This window comes from Anguilla anguilla, chromosome 14 (assembly GCF_013347855.1).
Source record: "Anguilla anguilla isolate fAngAng1 chromosome 14, fAngAng1.pri, whole genome shotgun sequence".
In the NCBI taxonomy this organism is placed as follows: Eukaryota; Metazoa; Chordata; class Actinopteri; order Anguilliformes; family Anguillidae; genus Anguilla; species Anguilla anguilla.
Genome location: NC_049214.1, coordinates 38,607,446 through 38,632,225, shown reverse-complemented (window position 1 = coordinate 38,632,225; position 24,780 = coordinate 38,607,446). Strand labels below are relative to the sequence as shown.

The following is a 24,780-nucleotide window of genomic DNA, read 5'->3' as shown; positions in this document are numbered from 1 at the left end:
CCTGCACTAACAACAGAGGCTGCCGGACGAAATCACAAGGGTGGTGGGTGGTGCAGGGGGGGGAATGTACCTTTGAGCAAGGTAGCCTACATAACCACCAAGGGCATGTTCTCCCCCACGCTACCCTCTCCTGTGCAGACTAAGGGCATTGCAGCATTGCAGGGTGAACCAGCAAGCACAACACGCCAATCCTAACTGAGAGAAAAAGAAAGATACGGGGTTTTTTGTAAATAATTTCACAAACCCTGGGACACACGAACAACGCCCTTTCGCAGCGTTCTGTTTAAGTGCAGCGCTCTCTCATGAACAGGATACCTGCTTATAGTTAGCCGTTGGTGTTTTTCTTTCTTTTTTCAATGCCATTTCATACAGGCCGGGTGTAAAATAGAGCAGGACAGCATTTAGGATGGAAGCAAGGCGATGGCTTATCCTTGCGTTTTAACTGAGGGATAGAGGTGTGAAAGTCTCTCTCTCTCTCTCTCTCTCTCTCTCTCTCCGTTTAAAAGAACACGGGCTGTGTCCGAATCAGCCTCCTAACCACTGTGTCCTCAAAGTACATGCTGGCCACTGAGCATACTACATACTGTTTAGTGTGTATGTTTTAGTATGCGATGGGCAAAATTGCTGAAAACATCCTCCACCCTATCTTCCAGCCTTACCATGGAAGGCTCTAAGACAGGGGTTCCCAAATTCTGGGGTCGCATGAAAATTAAATTAAAAAAAAAAAGTTTTAGAAAATATATTTTTTTCTTATATATTTGTGAATGTAGGCTACTGCATGTCAATCATCACAACCCAACTATAATAAAGCCATGAGACAGGAGAGGAGGTGGTATATCGCCAAAACGCAGTCGCGGCTAAACGGTGTTGTTAGGCACCAGGCGTGTGTGTGCGTGTGTGGGGTGTCGGGGGCGCATAAATTTGTGAACTTTCGTTTGGGGGTCGCATCAGAAAAAAAAGTAGGGGAACCAGTGGTCCAAGACGTTCTGCCCGTATTGTTGTTGTTGAAGGGAAGCATCGGTGAACTTGTGCCTCGTTTCGAAAAATAAAGCCGAAACAAATCTCAGGAAATAAGTACATCATCCTGTGATTTTAAGTGCGCTGCATTTAGGGAAAATTTCCCCTGTACTCAACAAGCCCAGGCAAGTTCGCCGATTCAGACACAAGTTTAAGAGAAACACGTTCACCATGCTCTATTACATAATTGCACAACAGTTATTTATTAGTTTCCTAGTGATGCACACCGGTCAGTCATTGAAAAAAAAGCAGGGAACGGGAACCCCGGATGCCTTTGAGTCTTCCTACAACTACCACAATCCCCAGCGTTTGACGGGCACACGGTTTCCAAACGGCTGTATTTAAATAAATGTCAGACGGCCGGCTCGAAACCGTCTCTGCGCTCACTTACGCAGGTGAATGAAATCAAATCTCGCAGCCGTGAAATCAGTTTTGAATGACTGCTCCCGCGGAATCGGTGCTTTGCAGATCGAGCTTTAGAGAGAAAATAAAAAAGGGGCCTCCTCAGTTGCACTTTCAGAAGCAGTTGGACATGGTCTCTAAGAGACGCCGACCCAGCTGAAAATACCAGCTTAGACCAGCTGGGTTGGCATCTCTTCGTGTTGGCATCTCAGCTGGTTAAAGCTGGTCTGTGGCTGGTTAAAGCTGGTTAAGCTGGTGGCCAAACTGGCGGACTAGCTGAACATAGGCTGGTCAGCTGGTCGACCAGCTAAAAACAGTCAGAAGTGTCGAAAACACAGATTAAACCAGTTTAGGCTGGTTTGAGATGGAATTTTCAGACAGGATGTAGTCGACAAAAGTAGACCAGCAAATCGGGGGGGGGGGTGCTGACCCAATTGGTTTCATTCTACTACTTGGCACCATCAGAACCAGCAACACAGAATGTACCCATTTCCTCTTTGTACACAACAAAATTCACACTTAACTGGTTAGATGACCCACGTGTTTTGGCCAATCACTGAACACTGTGCTGTGTATGCGGGGCAAATTAACACGCTCATTCTCTGAAAGAAACTTCTGGATACGACTTAGATATCCAATTTGCCTGGCTGTGTTCATCCATCCATGCATCCATTATCTGTACCCGCTTATTCCTGGTCAGGGTCGTGGGAGGTGCCGGAGACTATCCCAGCATGCACCGGGCGAGAGGCAGAACGGATGTGTTCACACGTTTTGTAAACAAGCCTCTCCATGGCACGTTCATCTACAAGTTCACCAGACGGCATTAATATCATCCTTATTTAAACAATTATAATTCATCAGCCGCCAAAATGAAATCATAAAAGCGAGGAGGCATTTCCAAAAACGCGTGCAAACAGGACACTGAGAAAGAATCGGGGAGCGCTCGCGGTCCAATTAGGCAGTGAAATGAGATCGTTAGCCGGCGTCTGATTAATGTGTGGCGAATGCGCTGACGAGGTGAAGCTTAATGAGCGGTTTCTAAGAAACGGCTGACGGACAGCGTGCGAGATGAGAGCGGACCGGGCCAGCGGGTCAGGAGAGGCCTGTGCCAGGTTTCGCCGCGTGTTTACCTTTAAAGGGCACACCTGACGGTTGAGGAGGGCCTTTGATTGGATGCCCCGAGCATCTGGAAACAGGCATTCTACTGACTGTTGAGCTTGAGTGTGTTTAGCACAATACAGTATCTTTGCTCAGGTTCACTTCTAAAACACCTAATGATTGTTATATTTTTTTTCTAATGTTTTTTTACACAAACAGTACAATTAAAATAATTTTAAATGTACATCAGATAAGAACTTTACATTATGACTAAGTTAATTAATTGTGGTAGAAACTGGGTTTCAGAAATCTGCATTTTCAAATCAAGGAGTGTGAATATCTTTGTCCTTTGACAAATTTCACATTTTTGAGTTTGACACAAACTGATATTAACAGTCATCTATTAAGAAAATCACAGACACAATGCAATTCAGCAAAGAGTTTATTAAGTATTCATGAGTTGTTCAATTAAAAAAATATTATTTTCACTGACACCTTTCATTTTTTAAGGTGACATAGCAATTGTTAGAAGTACAGCACTAGGAGTAATTTAGTTAGGAAAATGGCTAGCATTGTTTGGCTGAATGGCCTGTTGTCATCATTTTGTTATGTTATGTTACACTGTTATGTTGTGTTGCGTAAAAAATAACTTGATCCTGGATTCAAATTTAACATGCGAACATCCTGTTAGTTTCAGGAAACAGAAAAATAAAACTACAGCTCAATTCAAAAGCAAAAAAAAGCATAAATTCCCCTATGTACCTGGACTTTGCATACCAGACCTTATAATGCTAAACGACAGATTGACAGCAAGTGCAAGCAAGTTTTAACATACAGTAGCACACTGTAAGGAAAAAACAAAAAACAAAACATAAAACTGGTAAAAACAAAAACTGAATTTATTTAATACTGCATATTTTACAGGTCTGAGCTCAGCATTTTGTGCGAGGCTGTGACCTTTCCCAAAGCAGGCACCCCTAGAAGCTTTACAAGATTTACATTTTCAGCTGCTTTGACAGTTGTAGCAGTTCTGTTTGTCAGTTTTCAGTCAAACTATAATGTATTCTGATACGCACACACAGAAACACACACAAACAAACATACGCACATGCAGACACGCACAAACATACATACACAAACAAACACGCACACACACACACACACACACACACACAAACACACCATCACACCAAGTACAAATGACCATCATATGAAAGAAACCATTAGAAGATATTTTGCTCAGACATAGTTCAGTTCATTTCCATTATATTTAGCATAATACTCTAAAGTAAACAAATGCTAAGTTTCAGACATCAAATCTAACTGTCGATTAGTTCAGTGAATCAGACGACAGGCGAACGCAGTTCGTTTTGACTGCTGAGAGGCACAGTCTGAGACCACCGTGAATGACCTGTCCCGTGTTCTCGCCGTTGGCAGCCGGTGGGAAATTAGGGAAGCGCACCGAGCGCCCGCGTGCGGTCCGTCTAACATCCGCCGCCGCGGCGGGTTCCGACGCGACCCCGATTTATCCGGTAAACCCCCGTGGCATTTCGGCGGCACCGGTTTTTCCCAGCGGCAATCAAATCATTAGTGAGCGTGCTCCACGCCCTCCCCGCCCAAAACAGCCCCCGAAGAGCGATGCACCCCGCACGAGCCGGCTCCTTTCTCCACGGAGGGCCCGCGGCATGGTCGCCAGACGTCTTTTTTTTTTCGTCACTTCGCTTTTCAAATTATTAGTGCCCGCCCGGGTCGCGGTCCCGTCTGGACAACGTAACGCCCGGTCCGAATGCCTGATGGAAGAAATAACCGGTAGTTGCCGGTAGTTTGAAATGAGTTTCGCGCGTGAACGAGTTCCCCTAACCCTCTCAGTCCGACGTCAGTTCCGACAGCTCCTACGACCTCATAGCATCACAGGCACTTAGCAGACGCTCTTATCCAGAGTGACTCACACAACTTTCTACATTTCATTATCATTGCATCCATGTACACAGCTGGATATATACTGAAGCAATGCACGTTATGTACCTTACTCAATAGCAGGGTTCCACACTGGAATCATTACATTACATTACAGGCATTTAGCAGACGCTCTTATCCAGAGCGACTTACACAACTATTTTACGTAGCATTTTTTTACATTGTATCCATTTATACAGCTGGATATATACTGAAGCAATGCAGGTTAAGTACCTTGCTCAAGGGTACAACGGTAGTGTCCTTACCCGGGACTCGAACCTACGACCTTTCGGTTACAAGTCTAGTTCCTTACCCACTGTGCTACACTCCGTCCTATGACCTTTAGGCTACAAGACCGGCTCCTCGCCCATTATACCATTCAAGTACAATTCGAGTACGCTTCCAGTTTTGAATCAAGGTGGCTTTTCACCATTTCTCACTCTTCTGCTGATCCCGACTTTTATACAAAAGTCAGCATCCTCAATTCATGCGCTGCTGGGGTCCAACGGACGTGGCTGTGATGTAGCCTCTCACTGGACTTGCTCATCATTCACACGCAACAGAAAAGAAGCTCCGATCAAAAATGTCCAGACAGAGGGCGCGGAGTAAGATCGGGACATTGTGAGGACACAATTATGATTAACGATGAAGTATTAACCATCCTAGAGGTTACTCTGATTTAGGACACACACATACTCACACACGCGATGATAAAAAAAACCGAAACGGACTTACAGTAGAAACTGGTGGAGGAGGACCCACACAAAAAGCAGCTTGCTTCACTAACCAGCAAGAGCGTGCATGTTTTTAAGAGGGAGTTTTTTTTTCACGGGCCTGGATCCAGCATTAAATCCCAAAATTTCAGACAAGCACTGGATTGACTTACCTCAGGGCCGACAGCGATTGAAGAAACACAGCTGACTGGTGTGGCAGTCGCTTATCCCGATTTCTATCTGCTTCATCTGACTCCCTTCACTGCCAGTGTTTAAATATCAGTACACACACATTGAGATCAGAGGTTTTCGGGGTAGCAGCGAGGGGATTGACTGCTTGCATTATCTGCAACGCGAACCGATAACAAGTTCAAGCTCCCCCTCCAGCGTTCGTGTACAGAAAACTACACGATCCCCTCCGTCGATACCCACCATGGTTTTTTTTTTACCACAGAGACTGTGATCCGCAAAAGCATCCTTTACAGATTCTGACAGAAAAAAAGCCAGCGGACTCAACTCCCTATGTACAGGGGGGAAAAAAAAAAAACAAACTCGTCAAAGCAGGGAATGGTTGGATGGTTCATTTTTGGCTGCTAGGTCGACTGAGAACAAGGCCTATCTAGCCAGCTGAGGAAAGCACACCAAACGGTATTAAAAGTGACTTTTTTTCACACCTCTACCCAGTTTAATTAGCCTCCAAATCCAAACCAGCTTGAGGTTTACTTCCCTCAAAATGACTCTTTAATTAGTTTTCATTTTCGATGCAGAAATCATCCCACAATTTTTATTTATTTATTTATTTATTTATTTATTTATTTTTAAACAAAAACTACACTCTGGACTGCTTTTGTACCGAACCTCAATCATCTGATACACTAATTGAATTAATAATAATCAGGTGCAATTATACCATCAGAACATTGGAACACAAACTGGTTGTTGTTGTTTGGTCGTTTCATTAAAGCAATTAGAGCATAGTGCATTTAGATAATGCAGCAATTTCTCGGATCAGGCCGAGCTCATTTACTACCGGTCTCTCTTTATAACTTAACAAATCACAGCTTTCCCGTGGTCAATTGGCAATTATTTTATGCAACCCAAAAAAAACGAGAGAGTGCTACCTTTATTCGCAAGAGCCGAGAGGTTCGAGGGATAGGGCACGGCGGGTATGCCTGAGAGCAGACTTTCGGCCCCAGCGGCGCTGCTAACGAGCCTGTAACCCCAACGAAACCGCGCCCGTAAGACCACGTGCCCGCGCTTCTCAGCTGCCCTTCCTGAGTGAGGTCAAAACGTGCGGGGGGCTGCAACCCACCCCCGGCCCCCCCCCCTTCCGCCTCAGTATTCGGGTGCTTTTGCGACGGCAGCAGCGGGTAGCCGGAGCGCGAGCGCCGCTAAGGCTGCGGCGGACCGAGCGGGGGAGGCGGAGAGCCGACCCCGCGGCTTTCCGAACGCGCGGATCGGTGCGAATTTCGACAAAAGCACGGCATTTTCAGAAATACCGGAAAGCAAAGCGCCTCTCTTCGGCTTAGAGGGGGGGGGGGGGTTTATCCAGGGGTCACCTAGCAACACAAACTGCGAGGACAGAGCGGTACAGGTATAAGGGAGCAAAGTAACGGTGATGTCACGAGTAGACGCCCGCAGCCGATTTCTCTGATACCGCGTGGCCTGTAGGGCTGTCGAGCGTGAGATCGCAGTATGCCGTCGGAACGGCGAACGCACGCGTCGGCGCAACCGCCACGCCTCGTCTAGACCGCCGCGGAGGAACAAGCGGGTCTTCAGAGGCGCGATTAGCAACCCGAAACCGGAGTGCGAGGAGGAGGAGGCGGCGGCGAGCCTTTCTAAAAAACCCAGACGCATTCTGAGGAAGCGTTCGGAGACAAAGAGAGAGAATTAACGCCGTGTGCACAATGGAGAAAAGCGATTTGGACTGACAGCCAAAGACTATAATTCTAAATTAAGCATACATTGTGTGTGCGCGTGTGTGGGCGAGTGAGTGGGTGGGTGGGTGGGGGCGCGGTACTGGTATTCTCCACCGTTTGTTTGTTCTCCATTTTGCCTTTCTTTGTCCAAAGAACAAAGTCAGTGTTTTTACAAAACACCTTTAATCTTCCTGCAAAAAGGAGTGAGGAGCCATTTCCCAGGATAATCGCTCACAGATTACAAACGCGGTCGCCCTACACCAGATAAGACCGTCTAACCAGGCGTTTCAACGGCTGACATTTCCCTTATCCTTGATTGCTTTCACAATGCCCCCCCCCCCCCCCCCCCCCGTCCCCGTCCCCCCCTCCCCACCCACCATCCCTAGTCATTTCTTTGACAGAAGTGCGCACTTGTCCTCCGAACCGTAAAAAAAACGCGTAATGAGTAATTCCCCGAACTCCAGCTGAAAGCGACGAGGATTAAGTCCATTTCACGACGAGGCGTTTTTTCGAAAAATCTTGTCGGCGACCGACTCTGCCACGCACAGCGGGTTAACCGCCGTCGTCCAGCTCCCCGAATCCGCCCGCCGTTTCCTCCTCTGGCATCGTGGGTAACGCCGCGGAGGAGACCCAGACCTTTCCATTGCTCGCCCCGAACGCGCCAGATATCACTGAAAATCCCCAGGTCTGGGAGAAATGACCGAAAGGCCGACCACGCAAGCTCAACTGAGATGATAACGTGGAACTGGCAACGCCGCCCATTTAGTATCCAGCACCGCACAGAATCATCACGCGCGTCATGACCTCCACCGCTGCCACTGCTCAGTCACTGAATTAAATATGGAAGGAAAATACTGGCGAGATTCGGGAAATCACAGATGGCCACCTTGCAACATGATAGTGGGGTTCATGTAAAAAAAAATAGGTACAGTACATTACAGGCATTTAGCAGACACTCTTATCCAGAGCGACTTACACAACTTTCTTTTTTACATGCATCCATTTATACAGCAAGATGTATACCGAAGCAATGCAGGTTAAATACCTTGCTCAAGGGTACCTACTGGGGAATCGAACCTGTGACCTTTGGGTTACAGGACTAACGCCTTACCCATTACGTTACACTGCCGCCAGGTGCGCGAACAAGCGTAACCCGGCGACCGCTAATCGCCGGGGCGAACCGCGGTTTGGTGTAGCTGCGCGGGAACTTCTCCGGGTTTGCTTTGGGGGGGGAGGGGGGGGCAGTTCCTGAGCCCCGTGGGGCTAGAGACGGAGAGGGAAGGCGTGTCGGGTGAGGTCGTTTTACACGCCCACGCGTGACCTCAACGCTGGAGGTCTCCCTTTGTCCGTCGTGCACAAACGAACACACGCACGCCTTTCGTCCACACGAGGTGCGATATTTCGTCCCCACGAGGCGCGATATTTCGTCCACACGTGGCGGGTCGGATAAAAGGCCTCAATTCTCCCAGCTGGAAGTTAAGTGCACTGTACGTAAAAGCAGCCTCCTGGTTCCCGGTTCAAGCTTTTGTTGTGTAAAAGCCTCCTTGAATGGTGTGAGAATGGGCTTGCGGTGCACCCTACGATGCTAAAACAGGCAAGGAGCCACACGAGAACAAAAAAAAGGAAGAAAACGTTGGCCGCTGCTATTTTCCTGGAGAGCCCTCGGTCATCAGCAAATAGCGTGCACGCACAGTAATTAGGATTTTTTAAAAAAGCGTACAAGATAAACCGCTCAAAGGCGCTGGAAATGCCACGGAGGTAAACGGTGCGTCGGGCGCGGTGCGATTCACCTGCGCGGCTCCTAATCCGCCCTTTGTTCGCTTTCCGCGGCGCGCGCTTTATCTTCGCGGCGCAGTCGCTCGCGTTCCGCCGGGCCTAATTGCGCGCTCTCCCCGCCAGCCGCCAGCCGCGGAGAGCGCAAGTTTTTTTTTTTTTTTTTTTCGCGGGAGGAGAGAAATCGACTTTTAACGGAAAAAAAGCCTCTTCGAAGTCAGAACAGAAAAGCAATTTTCTGACGGCCCGTCCAAAATCCACTCCCCCCCCCCCCCACCGGCGAAAGCACTCCGTCGTAATGAGAGCGAACGAGTGCACCTCGAGACTTTCTGAAATTAAAAACCCACCTCGGCATGATAAGAGCAGAAGGTGCTATCGTGTCATTCACGTTTCTGCTTCTTCTATGGTATTAGAACCTCCCTGCAGTGGTGCACCGCCTGGGTATAATTAACCCTTTGAAGAGTAGAGGTTTTTTTGAACAAGTCAGTGTTCTAGAACTCCATTGCTTTCAGTTACCAGTAGTGATTGTGACATCAGCATTAGAACGTTCAGTTAAGAACATTCTAATCCCGCATTTTCAGTCTTACCTGTACACCTTAAAGGGTTAACACCTGGAAAATGCAGAGCAGATAAGCACTTGTGAAATACTGAAATGTGGAAGCGTAAAATAAGGAGTATACACTCAATGAACACTTTATTAGGTATGTCTGTCTAGTACCAGATATGATTCCCTCCAGAATCCTTTGTGGCATGGATTCAGCAAGTTGCTGGAAACAATCCGGAGGGATTTTTGGTCACAGCTGACTCGACAACATCACGCAAGTTCCTTTTTTTGGCCACAAATTCATGCTAAAGCCTCCTGTTTCGGCTCATCCCGAAGGTGCTCTGTTGGACTGAGATCCGAGGACAGTGCAGGCCATTAAACCGAAGTCACTGTCATGCCTGCGAAACCAGCCTGAGGTGATGCGTGCTTTGTGACATGGCGCATTATCCTTCTGGAAACATCCATTTGAACAAGGGTAGACTGTGGCTATATAAGGACACACGCGGTCAGCAACAATGCTTAGGTATGAAGTGGAGTTCAAATGACGCTCAGTTGGTATTAAAAGGACTAATATGTGCCAACAAAACTTTCCCCACACCATTATATCTCCACCAGCAGGCACCGTTGACACAAGGCAAGATGAATTCATGGATTCATGCTGTTTATGCCAAAGTCTGACTCAACCAACTGCATGTTGTAGCAGAAATTGAGACTCGCCAGACCAGACGACATTTTTCCGATCTTCGATCGTCCGGTTTTGGTGATCATGTGCCCACTGTAGCCTCATCTTCCTATTCTTAGCTGACAGGATCAGAATTTGGTATGGTCCTCACATGCGTTCAGAGATGCCCTTCTGCACGCCGTTGGTTGTAATCATCTCAGAATTTGTGGCCGTACTGTAAGCTTGAACAAATCCGCCTATCCTCCTCTGAACTCACCCATTAACAAGGTGTTTTTGCCGGGAGAACCTGCCATTTGCTGGACGCTTTTTTTTTTTTTTAACCACACCAATCCCTGCAACATCTAGAGACGGCAGTGCGTGAAAATCAGGAGGGCAGCTGTTTCTGAGATCCTGGAACGACCACGTTTGGCAACCAACAATCATACCACTGTCAAAGTCACTCAGATCTCACATCTTTTCCCATTCTGAGGTTTTAGTCAAACAACAACTGAACCTCTTCATCATGTGTGCACGCTTCACAGAGTACATCGGTTTGCAGCCACATGATCTTCTGTTTGGAGCTCCGAGAAGCGTACACTGTTGCTATTGGAGATACGCTGCCTCACAAAAGAAATTAAAACAGGGTAGCGTGCGTCTTGCGTACCACGGTGCTGCAGTCAACACGAATCAGAAAATAAAACACATGAAGCTACCTGGAAGCTGAAACACTGCTTGGTTTAACACGGGAATATTTATAGGAGTGCTTAATGACTTATTACCAGGGATTTACAAACTAAGGGCCAGATTTAGAGTGATAATTAATTATTTGCGAGCAAATAATTAGCAAGATGACTGAAAACCAAATGCATTAAAGACGTTTAACATGTTTACAAATAACACTGCAAAAAGGCTGATAAGATAAAAGCAGCAGGTGTGTTATTGCAATATACAAAATGAATTATGAGAAAATAACCAGAAAATAAATTTAAACAGGCACGCAATCACATGCACATCAACACGCAAACATACACTTGTGTTATTGACTGCGATCTAACCGACTGAACGGAAAGAAGTGTTAAGATTTTTCACCTCAAATACAAACACGTGAACATGCAAACCCACACGTGTAATTGTCAGTGATGCACTACACGGCCAAAAGTATGGGGACACCCCTTCTAATTTGTTGTTTTGGCTATTTCAGCCACAGCCATTGCTAACAGGTACATAAAATCAAGTGTACAGCCACGCAATCTCCCTAGACAAACATTGGCAGTAGAATGGGTCGTACTGAAGAGCTCAGTGGCTTTCAACGAGGCATTGTCATACGATGCCACCTTTCCCAACAAGTCAGCTCATCAAATTTCCGCCCTGCTAGAGCTGCCTCGGTCAACTGCAAGTGCTGTTATTGTCAAGTGGAAACAGCTCGCCCGCAAGGCGGTAGGCCACACCAGCTCACAGAATGGGACCGCCGAGCGCTGAAGCATGTAGCGCATAGAAATCACCTGTCCACGTTAGCGAAACACTCACTGCAGAGCTCCAAACTACCTCTGGAAACGTCAGCACAAGAACCGTTTGTCAAGAGCGCCATGGAATGGGTTTCTATGGCCGAGCAGCCACACGCAATGGACTGGTGTAAAGCACACCGCCATTGGAGCAGCAGAAACGCGTTCTCTGGAGCGACGAATCACGCTTCGCCATCTGGCAGCCTGACGGACAAATCTGGGTTTGGCGGAATGCATAGCGACAACTGTAAAGTTTGGTGGAGGAAGAATAACGGTCTGGGGCTGTTTTCCATGGTTTGAGCTAGGCCCCATAGTTCCAGCGAAGGGAAATCTAAATGCTACAGCATACAATGACAATCTACAGAACTGTGCGCTTCCAACTTCGTGACAAAACTTTGGGGAAGGTCATTTCCTGTTCAGCATGACAATGACCCTGTGCACAACTCAAGGTCCATAAAAAATGGTTTGCTGAATTCAGTGGTGAAGAACTTGACTGGCTTGCACAGAGCCCTGACCTCAACCCCATCCAGTACCTTTGGGATTAACTGGAATGCCGACTGTGAGCCAAGCCTTATACCCAACATCAGTGCCCAGCCTCACTAATGCTCTTGTGGCTGAATGGGAGTGAATCCCTGCAGCCATGTTTCAAAATCTAGGGGGAAAACCTTCCCAGAAGAGTGGAGGCTGTTATAGCAGCAAAGGGAGGACCAACTAGATATAAATGGCCATGGTTTTGGAATGAGGTGTTCAACAAGCACATACGGCTGTGATGTTTTGGGAGTCCACATACATTTGGCCATATCGTGCATAAGCAACCAAACGGAAAGGTGTGCAAAGATTTGTTACCTCAAAGACAAACGAAGACACACAAACACGCAAAGATGCACGTGTGTTATTGACAGGGACGTAAGCGACCAAACAGAGGGGCGTGTCAAGATCCGGCACAGCAAAATTAATATTCTACACATCAGACGGCTTCATGGAGAGCGTATACGGTGCATAAATCCCATCCTGAGTACAGCGCTTACAAAGCACTGCAGACTGAGCCCTGATCCTGTAATCTCTCAGAGCCACAGCGCTCGCAGTCTCACTCTGAGCCACAGAGTGACGTAGGAAGATCAGAACTATTACATCAAAAGACACCCGTCTGGACTCAACCGAGTCACTGAGCAACTCAAAGACACTTCATTCTGACCCACGATTGCACACGAGCATTCACTTTTTCCCCCTTCACAAGCACATTAGCCAGCTAGGTTCAACGGTCGGTGAACTCATTACCCTGTGCGAAGAATACAAATCTTCTACATTATTTTTCAGGTCAAAGTCGGGGACTGATGTTGATTGAGTCCACGCAGACAAAAAGGGAAAACTTCACAAGACGGTGGTAATTATAATCTCAGGTAAAAGGCCTCTGTTCAATCAAAATGTGCACCGCGCTAAATATCTCAAAAGGAAAATTGAGCCTTTTAACCCCACCGCAAAGAGACGTTTCCATTCACGCACAGTTCATGGAAGACGTATGAATATGAATTCAAGCCACCAGTGAATGCGACTTTCATTAGCAGGTCTTAAGAGAAATTGATAATAATGAATAACATACATAGAGTGTTTAAAAATATTTCATAGTTTGAAAAAAAAACGTTGGAACACCAGTGAGTGACCAATAAGTAATATCACCGTTGAGTATTGAACTAATCCGCTATTCAGTTCTTTTCACTGTGATGTACTTAGGATGGCATGTGATTACAGCGAACCCAGACACGGTTTAAGTAGAGTTCACACAGGACTGGGACTGACGACGTACTTCTGAGCATTTGCCTCATCTCTCTGATGCGTGGGGGGGGCCTCGATCAAAGCTCCCGCTGGTCTAGAGCGGGCTGTTAATCTCGAGTTCCTCGCTTTATTCGACGGTACGTTTGGGGGAAGACACGCGGCAGTTTCTTCCCGTCACAAGTCTTTTTACGAGCTGTCAAAACTGCACAGCTGCAGGCGCTTCAAAGTGGACCTACGGGGTTTTTTTTTTTTTTTTTTCCCTGTGCTGCATAAACAAAGTAAAACTTTGTGTATCACAGAAGCTGCATGGAGCTTTTTGGACAGTATCAAAAAGCTGAATTCATGCATCAACAACAACTCAAACTTACCAGAGCTAAATCATTCATATAGTCACAAAAAGGTATAATCATTATAACACCTGAACATTAATCCAGAAATACCACTGCCTGATCTTGTATAGCAATACCAATTAACTTTTCATCCTGACACCCTCACTCAATTAACGTCACAACATTGGCGAGTGAGACATATCATTTGCATGATAGGTTGGCAGCCATGTAAACAAAGGACTGTCAAACAGCACATATTACCAAATGGACAGCAGAACATAAAATGTGCACACACACACACACACACACACACACACACACACACAACCATCGACAACACACGTCTAGTCTCACAGTGAATACTTCCCTTGACAAAGAGAAAAAGGAAGGATCTCAACTTGGTTATATGAACTATGGAAGATTCTGGGAGAAGTAGATCATAAAGATGAAGAGTGCAGTTCTACGGCAGTTCATCTGAATGCCTCCTTGAGCTATTTTGAAAGGACAGACTTCCCTGACTCACTTGAAGGTATACTGTGCATTAATACGGTAGATATTGGCTGTTTTCCATGAAAATATACTCAAAGTTAATGCAATGTTTTAATTTGCTTGAAGCACAGTAGAGCACAAACTACTGTACCCACCGCACAATACGTATTTGTCCATGAAAAAAAGGTTAGAGCAAAACGTTGAAGACGCTGGTGTTGTTAATGTGATGGTTACACTGTTAACGATAATGGTAATATTGCCAATGATGCCGATGTTAATGATAATGATGTGAATGACAGCCATGTTAATGGCGAAGTTGATGATGTTACGATGATATCTGTGATTAACAAAATGGAGATTCTGAACTGTCTCTGCCCCTCAAAAACACATTCACATACGCACACACACACATACGCACACACACACATACGCACACACACACAAATGCACCCACACACATACGCACACACACACAAATGCACCCACACATACGCACACATACACCCACATACATACGCACACATAGGCACAAATATGCACTCATGCACATACATGTATGAGCACACACACACATACACCCACACACACATATGCACCCACACACACGCACACACACATATTCACCCACACACACACACACACACACACATGCACCCACACACATATGCACATACGCACACATACACCCACATACATACGCTCACACACGCACACACACATATGCACCCACACACACGCACACACACATATTCACCCACACACACACACACATGCACACAAATACACACCCACACACACACATACACAAACACACGCACGCACCCACACACATATTCACCCACACGCACACTCCCACACGCACACTCCCACACACGCACGCACACGCACGCACGCACACACACACACACATTTTTCTGCGCTATGTAAAAGCTGTATCACAGCAGGGGGAGCGCTCAGTGGGGGGGGGGCACAGAATGAAACCCCACCCACTCCGGGCCTCCGCTACAGAATCGCTCACTGGGCACGAGCTTGTCCAAATCCACAGATTAACAATTAGCCGGAGCCTAGACACCGATCGCTCCGAAAGGCCAGCTCCTTTTATTTGTTCATTTAAACAGAATATTCCACCAGAGGCAGAAGCAAAAGCACCGCGGTACGTGAAAGGTCAGAGACTCGTGCACGGGGGAGTGGGGGGGCGGGGGGGCGGGGGCGGGGGGGGGGGGGGGAGGGAGGGGAGCGTACTATTGTATCGGGAAAAAGAATGACTCTGGGCTCCATTGGGCCTGTTAAACACAGGCCGATACACAATGACAGCAGTGTACAGCACAGAAATGAACAATCAGTGAGTACGACCAGGGAATGTAATGGGCAGGGACCTACAGTAGGGATCTTTCAGCATTGAAAAGTCTTAGGGAAGCCGCCTAAGCTTCCTATAGGAGAAATCACACCAACAAAAAAAAAAAAAAACACCTCTAAAACTATAAGAAATGGTCAGGGCATTTATTTGTGCAATTCGCTTGTGAATGATTGGCCTGCTGCATTTCAAGTTTTTTTAAAGTTTTGATTGCCTTAATGTTTGCATGCAATCATAGACAAGCTAAATTAACATCAGTAGAAGCCTTACCTGTGTCCTTACACGAGGACATTCCATTTTGGCTTCCCTGAGCGATGTACAGTAATTCCCTTAACGTAGAACTGTTGCACTCAAATAAGGTTGCTTGGCAACATCGATTGCCCTAGCTGGCAGCACAATCCATGGTACTGTTTGTAAACAAGATGGCGTCAGTCGCAGTTTTGTAAGGTATTGTATGGGAGAAGAACGAGTAAAAGTGAAAATGGTACGTTTTGACGGTGAACCCATGTTTATTTATAATTAGAAATATTCATTGTTTGGCATGCAAATGTGACCCTTTTTAGTGATAGTCACGAGCCGGTAGACCACTAATCATGAAGTACTTGTATGGGGACAATGGGTCTTCATTACCATGAAAGTCCATACATAGAATGCAAAGAGTGCGACAAGCTACCATTTTGAATCACACTCCACAAGCTATGAAACTTGGTAAGTGCATTAACAGTCAGATGGAGACTCCAGTCCTGAAGGTTTAGCTCAATCCTACCTCACGGTGGCGCTATACAGATCCAAACATTCGCTGCTGCATCGGAGATCAGTTTTTGCATGTAATGCAAAGTTTTAACATTACAATAAATGAAATAAACTGTATGATGCACACTGGTGACTTTCTTGTGTTCTTCAGTTGAAGCCATTTTAACTCCATTAATGTAATAAATATAACTGATATAGTAATATAATTATATCATATACAATTTACATTATTTATGAGAAGGTAAACTCATAGTCCTCATAAGAGAACATTATTTTTTTTCAAAAACTATTTCCTGCTCAAAGACATTGCTTAGTTTCCATACTTATCACACGCTACCGGTTACTAATATCAAGAAGAAACGCACGCAAAAACATGGTAATGGTCTCACGAAGGCCTTGCTGAGTGGAGGTCCAAGTGTATCATCAAAGTGCTACAAGAACAAATTAGAAGGATTCAAATGATGAGAGCAATCCCAGATTGAGAGTGCCTTGTAGAATAGTGATAGTTAGCTCAGGTGCAGTCTGAAGCGATGGGCAGTGAACGAGTGATTCATAGAAGAACGGGAGCTCGTTCCACCACTGGCGAGCTACAGGGCGGAGAAGCTCCGTGGTTGGGATGAGCGAGAACCATTCACCCAGAGGGCAGGGAGTACAAGTCACCCTGCTGCAGCAGAGCGGAGCGGTCGAGCTGGCGTGTAGGGTCGACCCATGTCCCGTAGGTAGGCGGGGGCTGTCCTGTTGGCTGCAGTGTAGGCGAGGGTCAGGACTTTGAACCTGATCCTGGCAGCGACCGGTAGCCAGTGGAGTGACCTCAGCAGAAGAGTTGCATGTGAGACTGTGGATATGTGCTTTTGTGTGTGTGTATTTTGTGTGTGTGTGTGTGTGTGTGTGTGTGTGTATGTATGTGTGTTGCGTGTTGTGTGTGTGTGTATGTATGTGTGTTGTGTGTGTGCTATGTGTGTTGTGTATATGTATGTGTGGAGTGTGTGTATGTACGTGTGTGTTGCGTGTGGAGTGTGTGTGTGCGTATGCCGGTGCTGCCCTACTCCTATGCTGAATGGCATGGATTTTCATATAAATGTAAATAGTCTGCCTGCACTTCAGAATTCATTTCATATTTTACAAAACAGCGCACAAAAAAAAAATCATGAAAGAACATCAAGTACCTTTGTGATTAGCCCCAAGAGAAAGCAGGCTGCCGTTCCCCTGCGGTGAGCCTCGGCCTGTGGGCCTGGCCGTCTGGGGGAGCCGATCGGCGCGAGCGGCCCCACTGCCCCCTGGGTAACGCGGTCCCTCGAGCCGCGGCCTCCGCCAAATAACCACGACCTCCACTGTCCCACTGCATCAAGTCCCAAAAACCGCGCCTTTTAAAGTTCATTCTTTAGTCTTTCTTTCGGGTTTGGGTTCCCGCCGCGTCACAGTCAGCTCAGACGGCTTGAAGAGCGGAGGCTTTGCTTTAAAAAGCCGACACCGGGGGGGAATAATAATAATAATAATAATAATAATAACTGCACCGGGAAAGAAGGGCTGACCGGACACCGGCCGAACAGCTGCGACCGCACTGCTGCTGCTCACGTCACCCTCTGCTGGTCACAAAAACACCGCTGCTCTTTCACCAAGTGCAGCACGCAGGTTTCCATTAAAGTGCTGCACAAAAGGCCGTCTGGGTAGTGTAGAGGGATAAGCACTCGCCTACCACCGCAGAGACCCGGGTTCGATCCCCGGTAGCGGTACTTCCGGCTTGGTCAGACGTTCCTACGAACACGGTTGGCAGTGTTCGCGGGTGGGAAGCCGGTGAGGGTATGAGTCCTGATCGTTGCATTAGCGACTCCGTTATTGTTGTTTGCTGTCGTCATGGCTACTTCAGGAATCGATCCCTTTCTCGCTCAGTTACTCACGCTCGTGGTTCTGAAGCCGTTTTTTTTTCCCCCCAACACAACCAAAAGGAGATCATTTTTAGAAAGCAATTTGTCAAAATTACACCCATTCGTTCTCTTGACCTGAAGCTGGCTGGCGAGCCAGGTGTCGTTGGCCCGTTATATTTCCGTGTCAGCGGAAAACTACCACACACGGCATTTATGTCCTCACCTGCCCAGCGAAGCGCGCCTCTGCGTTTGGAAATCTAAGTTTGGAAACCATACTAATTAACCTTTGACCTCTTGTAAAAGTTCACTTTCTGAAGTGCGTCGCTGCACTTTTATATAATGGGAGCTAAATCATGAAAAGATCATGAGCCATTTTGTAAACGATGAGAAGAGGAGATTGAGGATGTTCTCACACAAAGCAAGCTAGCAACAATTAAATCTGACCTCAGCACACTGTCCTTCAAGTTGAGAAAGCATATTTAATGAAGCATCACTTTTTTCCTCACACACTGTTTTTTTTTTCATTTCATTTCAAGACCCATCCCGGTATTGCAGCAAAAGCACGAGAAAGCATTCACTTAAGAGCATGCGATAGATATTTAGACTTGCTCAGCCAGTCGTGTTTGGATCAAAGAGACTTGAGGCCGGCGTCTCCTTTGGCATTTTACCATCGGTCTGCACACACACTGACGCACACACACACACACACACACACACACGCACACACGCACACACGCACACACGCACACATACACTCACACAGACACAGAGACACATACTCACTTACACAGACATACACACGCACATGCACACACAGACATACACATACACACAGACACAGACACACATACGCACACACACACACACACACACACACATACAGACACACCCACTCACTCACACAGACACACACACAAATACACACGCACACACACACACAGACATACACATACACACAGACACACATACACAGACACACACACACAGACACACTCATTCACAGACACACACACGCACACACAGACATACACATACACACAGACACGCATACACAGACACACATACGCAGACACACACACGCACAGACACACACGCACACACACGTCCCCATATTTACCCTTGCCCTAGATCTACGCTCCCTCCCCAGAGATTGGAACAGCAAGCCTCTTGAGTGACTGTGGGGACTGGATGCAGTTTGGAACACCAGATATTTACACATTTCCAGGGGGGGGAGGGGGGGGGGGGGGGTTAGGGGGGGTCCTTCCAGCCTATGCCTGCCCCCCCGCCCGCTCCTCGAACCCCCCCACCCCAAACACCGACATGGAAAGGAACTCCTCCCAGGAGGCGCGAGCTTTAATTCCACTCTGTCCGCGGATGATGGAGTGACAGACGCCGCGAGGCGCTAACCGCTAGCTGTGCGAGCGCGCACCTCCCAGCGTGTGGAGCTCGGCTCCGTCATCTCTCTCCCCCCGGCGCTTCCCACAGAACTAATTCAGGCAGGAAACGAGGGAGCGCTGAATTGAAGAAAAATCGGGGGGGGGGGAAATTAAGTTACCCCCACCGAGCGATTTTCGGTCCAAACGCAGCCGCGATTTCGCCCGCGAGCGCCCCGCACCGCACCGCGAGCGGGCCACCGACGGGGACATTAACGCTCAAAATAAATCATGTTTTTTCGTGCGAATATTGCAGGGCAGAGGAGGTCACGTCGGGTCCGCTAAAGAAGCTGAAATCGAGCCGTGGCGAGAGCGACTCGAGGACCGTCCGTCGTAACGAGCTGGCGAACTTTCCGCTAACTTCGCTCTCGGGGAGCGGTTCGGAGGCCGGGGAGAGCAGGTCGAGCCGCGTCGGCGAGCGACGACGTGGAAAAGGCAAGCCGCTCGCGCGCAAACGACCGGACGGAACCTCCGCTCCTGTGCCGAGACGTGGAGCGAATGGCGGTAGCCACGCCACGCTCAGAGGGCTGTCATTATTCTGAATTGCACGTTGGCGTGATTAAGCGCGGCGTGGCGCGGCGCGACCCCCCCCCCCCGGCCCCCTTCTGACGGCGCGGCGTCCGTGACAGGCACGGTGGAACCTGAAAGGAACTGATTGGCAGGTGTATTCAGCGGGAAAAAAACGTGCTCACTGCTGTCACAGCTTCCGCGATTATAATCGTTAGGGGGTTCATAGCCACCTCCGACAGAGTATAAACAGATCTTCAAAAGGATTCATTCAAGATGTGTGCAATGTGCAATTCATTTGGATACACCCCCTCCTACACTCCAACCTGTGAGTATTATGTGTTTATAAAATAGCAAAAAATATGTCTCAAATTACTTTTTTGTATAGAAACATGTGAGCCTATTATCTCTCTGAATCACAAAGCATAGGTCAACATGAATTCAAAATTGGCAACACAGCCAATGTATCCCTTTAACGCTGAATAACTTATTTCAAAAAAGCTTACTCTAAAATCTGCCACCTGCTCAGTTACCTGGCTTCAGGGTGATTCTAAATCTGGCTTTGGGGGAAAAAAAGGTTGTTCCCTGACACTAGAATTTTCAGAGAGCGCCTAGCAATTCCCCTGGATTGACAGGCGGGGAAAAGGAGAACATTTTAGCCTGAGAATCATATGTTCCACTTGCCACGGTTTCATTCAAATCCATTGTAAAGTAGGTGAGCAATGTTCCAAATGAAACGATTCAGTCTTTCTCCTTTTTTTTTTTTTTAAACACTCGCTGTATTCATTATATAATACTGCAAGCAGGTGAGGAATGAACAAGGAGAACGTGGATTGGATTTCAAAATGCTGAGAAGGAAATTCTCTGTTTAAGTCTTGTTTGGTTTAAGCATGGAGGCACACCGGAATTCCACCTGACATTTCAGTAAAGCCTTTCTCAAGGGACAAGTGGTGGAGGCAAAATGCCAAAATCTAAAAATCTAAATACATTGCATTCGCTAACTGCCGCGTAATCCGTCGGCATATTGCGTCAGTCGCGATCTTCCTTTTTTAAACGTTTAGCAGCCACTATTACCCGGATCGGCAGCTTACATTCTTCAAACGTACAATCCGCCTATACGGCTGGATATTTACCGAAGCAATTCGGGTTAAGTGCCTTGCTCAAGGGTGCAACTGAGATGCCTCACCTGGGAATAGAACCTACAAGCTAAGAATTACAAGCCCGGGTCCGCCGCCACTCCGCTCCGTTGCCACCCCACACCGCCCCATTCGAGAATGCCTAATCAAGGCGCCTGTGGATTTTACCTGAGACTGTACATTGGGGAGGGGGGTGGGGGGATGCGAGGCCTTCACTAAAGAGGCTGATCAATGTTCTGAGCTCTGTAGTTTACGTTCAACTTTAACATGCAACTTTAACAAGTCTTTTTCTTTTACAAAATGTGTAAAGTGGGACGACTGTTTTCCCCCCACGACCAAATAAGTCTATGTGAAAACAATTAGTGCCTATTCTGCAGACATATCAGTGCTCCCTGATGAAATCGAATGTGGTTTTACAGAGGAAACAGTACCAAACTCCAGTTTGTTTTCAAATAAATGTCAGCAATTCCTTAAAATAACAAACGAACAAAAAAACTTTACTTTCACCACCTGAGTTATTTGATAGAAGCATCTAAAGTCACTGCAGTGCGGATGACAGAACCCACAGAGTGATCATATAGTGTCATGAAGTAGCTGCAAGTCACATCGCGCAATGCATCTCTCACAACCAACTCCACAGCAACTCGTGTGACATCTGGCATGACAAACTTAGACAGAAGCGAGAAAGCTGCGTGACAACCTGGTGCGTTGGACAGCGCAACCAAAATAAACTCGAGGTGCCAGAGTCGTACAGTACTTTTCAGAGAGACCACAACCACAGTCTCAGTGCAGCGGCACGTTCCCGACGAATAACGAGAGAGGAAAAATCCATTGTCGGTCTCCACGGCAAGGAACGACGTTTACGTCCATTTACCAATTGCGGGAAGACTTGCACCGCAGAATTGTGAGCGGGGCATTTCCTTTGTGGCCCAATGCTACGATACGGTATACAAGGTTCGTCATAATCTCACACAATTCGGAAAGAACCGCTCGTGAAGAAAGTATTAACAATAGCCTATTACAGACCCTGAAATACCCCTTTGCTCAAAACTGCCATTTACAACGCAGAACATATAATGACCTTCTCAGTGCAGTTTACCCAGTATCGCTTTGTTTAAAAAAAGTCCCAAACAAAACAGAAAGTAAACTATAAAGCTTCAGACATTGTGGTAGTTTTCAGCGTGAAATATAGTTGGACAGCATAAACGCGTTCAGTACCAAGGCCAGAGACCAACAGCACGCATTATACACGTCTCCTGCTGTACGTAGAACGTTCATTAAACGTATACGGTATACGTGCTCTATACGCAACTCTCACAGTATTAACAGTCTTTGATACAGTTAAGCCAGAATACTCAAGCTCAGAATATGAATTTTATATCCGTCCTTGCGGTTCGATTTATCACATTTAAAACGAACAAATTGACCACTGCTTTATGTAGTCAGCGTGTGAAATTAAAGAAAAGCCCCATTTATGCAGGCGGAATCTTACTATCCTGGTAAAACGCAGCCAAACTAATATATATATTGTTTAAAAACACAGTCGCCATTCACTTGGAGCAAAGCACAGTATTTATTATCACCCAAAACAAAATAGCTACTACACCATTCTGAGAAAGCAGTATGTGAAACCTAGAGAGGTAAACCTCAAATCGCAAGCAAACGGAGGTTAGCTCATTTGATGAAATCTAAGAAACCCGTAGCCTGTCCCACAAAATGTAATGGTGTGCATACATATTTAAAAACAAACAAACAAAAAACTATATTATACTTCGTCGGAGTCATAACATTTAACAATTTACGAATACACCTCCCGCGTATATTAACTAGCAATAAAATGCATCCAGTTGCAATTTTACAAACCCGTCGGTGCGCACAGTTAGTACGTTCATCATCGTGGTTTAGGCTATTAGGAACCGTGGAAGGTATCAGGACGTGAATAAAGCAAGTAGCCAACAGTGAAGCTTACCCAGCGTAAAGTACGGGAGAGCAGTGTTGTCGAGATCATCCAACACGGAGATTCTTCCCGGTAGATCTGTTCTTACGAGGAGCAGGAGACGGGATTCCCCTCCTCCAACACCGGCCACGCTCCCCGAACCTCCGCCGGTGAAACTGAACTCGTTCTCCCTGAGAACGGGGAGTGTGGACACGGTTACGGTTTTAACCTCGCATGGACTATCCGCGCTGTTTTCCTTGCCCGCCTTCTCATCTTGCATCCCCGCTCTCGCGCTTCCTCCGGCGGCTTCGTTCCCCGCGAAGAGGACCCCGAGCAGCAGGAACGCGCTGAGTGTGGGTACTCTCCGAGCCATCCCGTTCTGCTAGCAGCTCTCTTGTTTTGAGAGAACCTCATGAGCGGCTCGTTCGCTTATACCAAAGCCTCCGCACTGGAGACACGTCTGTCCAGGAGGCGGCAGCACAGGTGAAGTGCGAATTATTATTATAATTATTTTTTTTTTACTTCGCTCTTTCTCTCTCGGCAGTACGGTGGTCAGGTGCAGTAAGGTGTTTGATGACCGAGGGAACTGGGACGTGCTATTGGGAAACGCTAAAGTATGAAACGACGATGAGAGTGGGGCTGTCTGCCCTGGAAATGGAAACACAAAGGAGCGGAAAGAACACCTTACACGTAATCTCGATTTAGGCAGCCGTGTCTTTGCGTATCTTACTACTACACTGCGGCGACGAGTTAGCTCTGCGGTGAATTCAGTCAAATGTACCACTTGAATTGAGCGTGAGAATATAACGTAAGCTTGTGAATAAATACAGAACATATGGGATTATTCTGAAATTAAGACATCCAGCATTTTGTTTGAAAGAAGAAATAATAAAAAAACTATTGATTTATCACTCAGCAGCAGTCTTTCTTTGTTAATAAAACAATAATAAATAAATAAAAAACGTTCCGATTCAACTAATACGAATACGTTCGTCTTATTGGAGGTAGACCAATGGGGTTTTAGGTCAAAGTGTGATTCAGTCAACCGAAATTAATGAATATTACGTATTTATTAAATTTTAAATAAATACATATTTGACTGTTCTCAAAACCTGTTGTCTTGTCTGTGGGTTAAAAAAAATATTATTATTTTTTTAATAATAATGTGTGTGTATGTGGGTATTTACTTGACCTCGGCTATCTTCATTTAACATAACACCAAACTCAAGGAATATGGCTTCACGGGGTCACAGTTATAAACAATACCTACAGACAGGTGAAAAATTAAAGGAAAAACCAACATAAAGTGTCTTAGTAAGGTGTTGGGCCACCACGAGCCACAGGAACTGCTTCAGTGCCCCTTGACAGAGATTCTACATGTCTCTGCAACTCTACTGAGGGATGGAAAACCAATATTTCAAAAGATATTCCCTCATTTGGTATTTTGATTATGGTGTTGGAGATTGCTGACTAACATGTCGGTCCAAAGTCTCCAATAAGTGTTCAACTGGGTTGAGATCAGGAAATGGCCCTGGAATATGATTCACATCATTTTCATACTCATCAAACCATTCAGTGACCCCTCGTTGCTTGTGGATGAGGGAATTTGTCATCCTGGAA

General features: G+C 46.6%; 1 protein-coding gene across 1 annotated transcript in view; it reads right to left on the bottom strand.

Annotated features, from left to right (window-relative positions):
- The window catches only part of LOC118212501 (astrotactin-2), a 382,570-nt gene extending 358,657 nt beyond the window's left edge, over positions 1-23,913 (bottom strand). The window contains exon 1 of the mRNA XM_035390420.1: positions 23,194-23,913. Within this exon, the coding sequence (XP_035246311.1) occupies positions 23,194-23,533 (340 nt within the window). The 5' untranslated portion in view covers positions 23,534-23,913. The remainder of the gene's footprint in view (positions 1-23,193) is intronic.
- Positions 23,914-24,780: the final 867 nt, after the last annotated feature.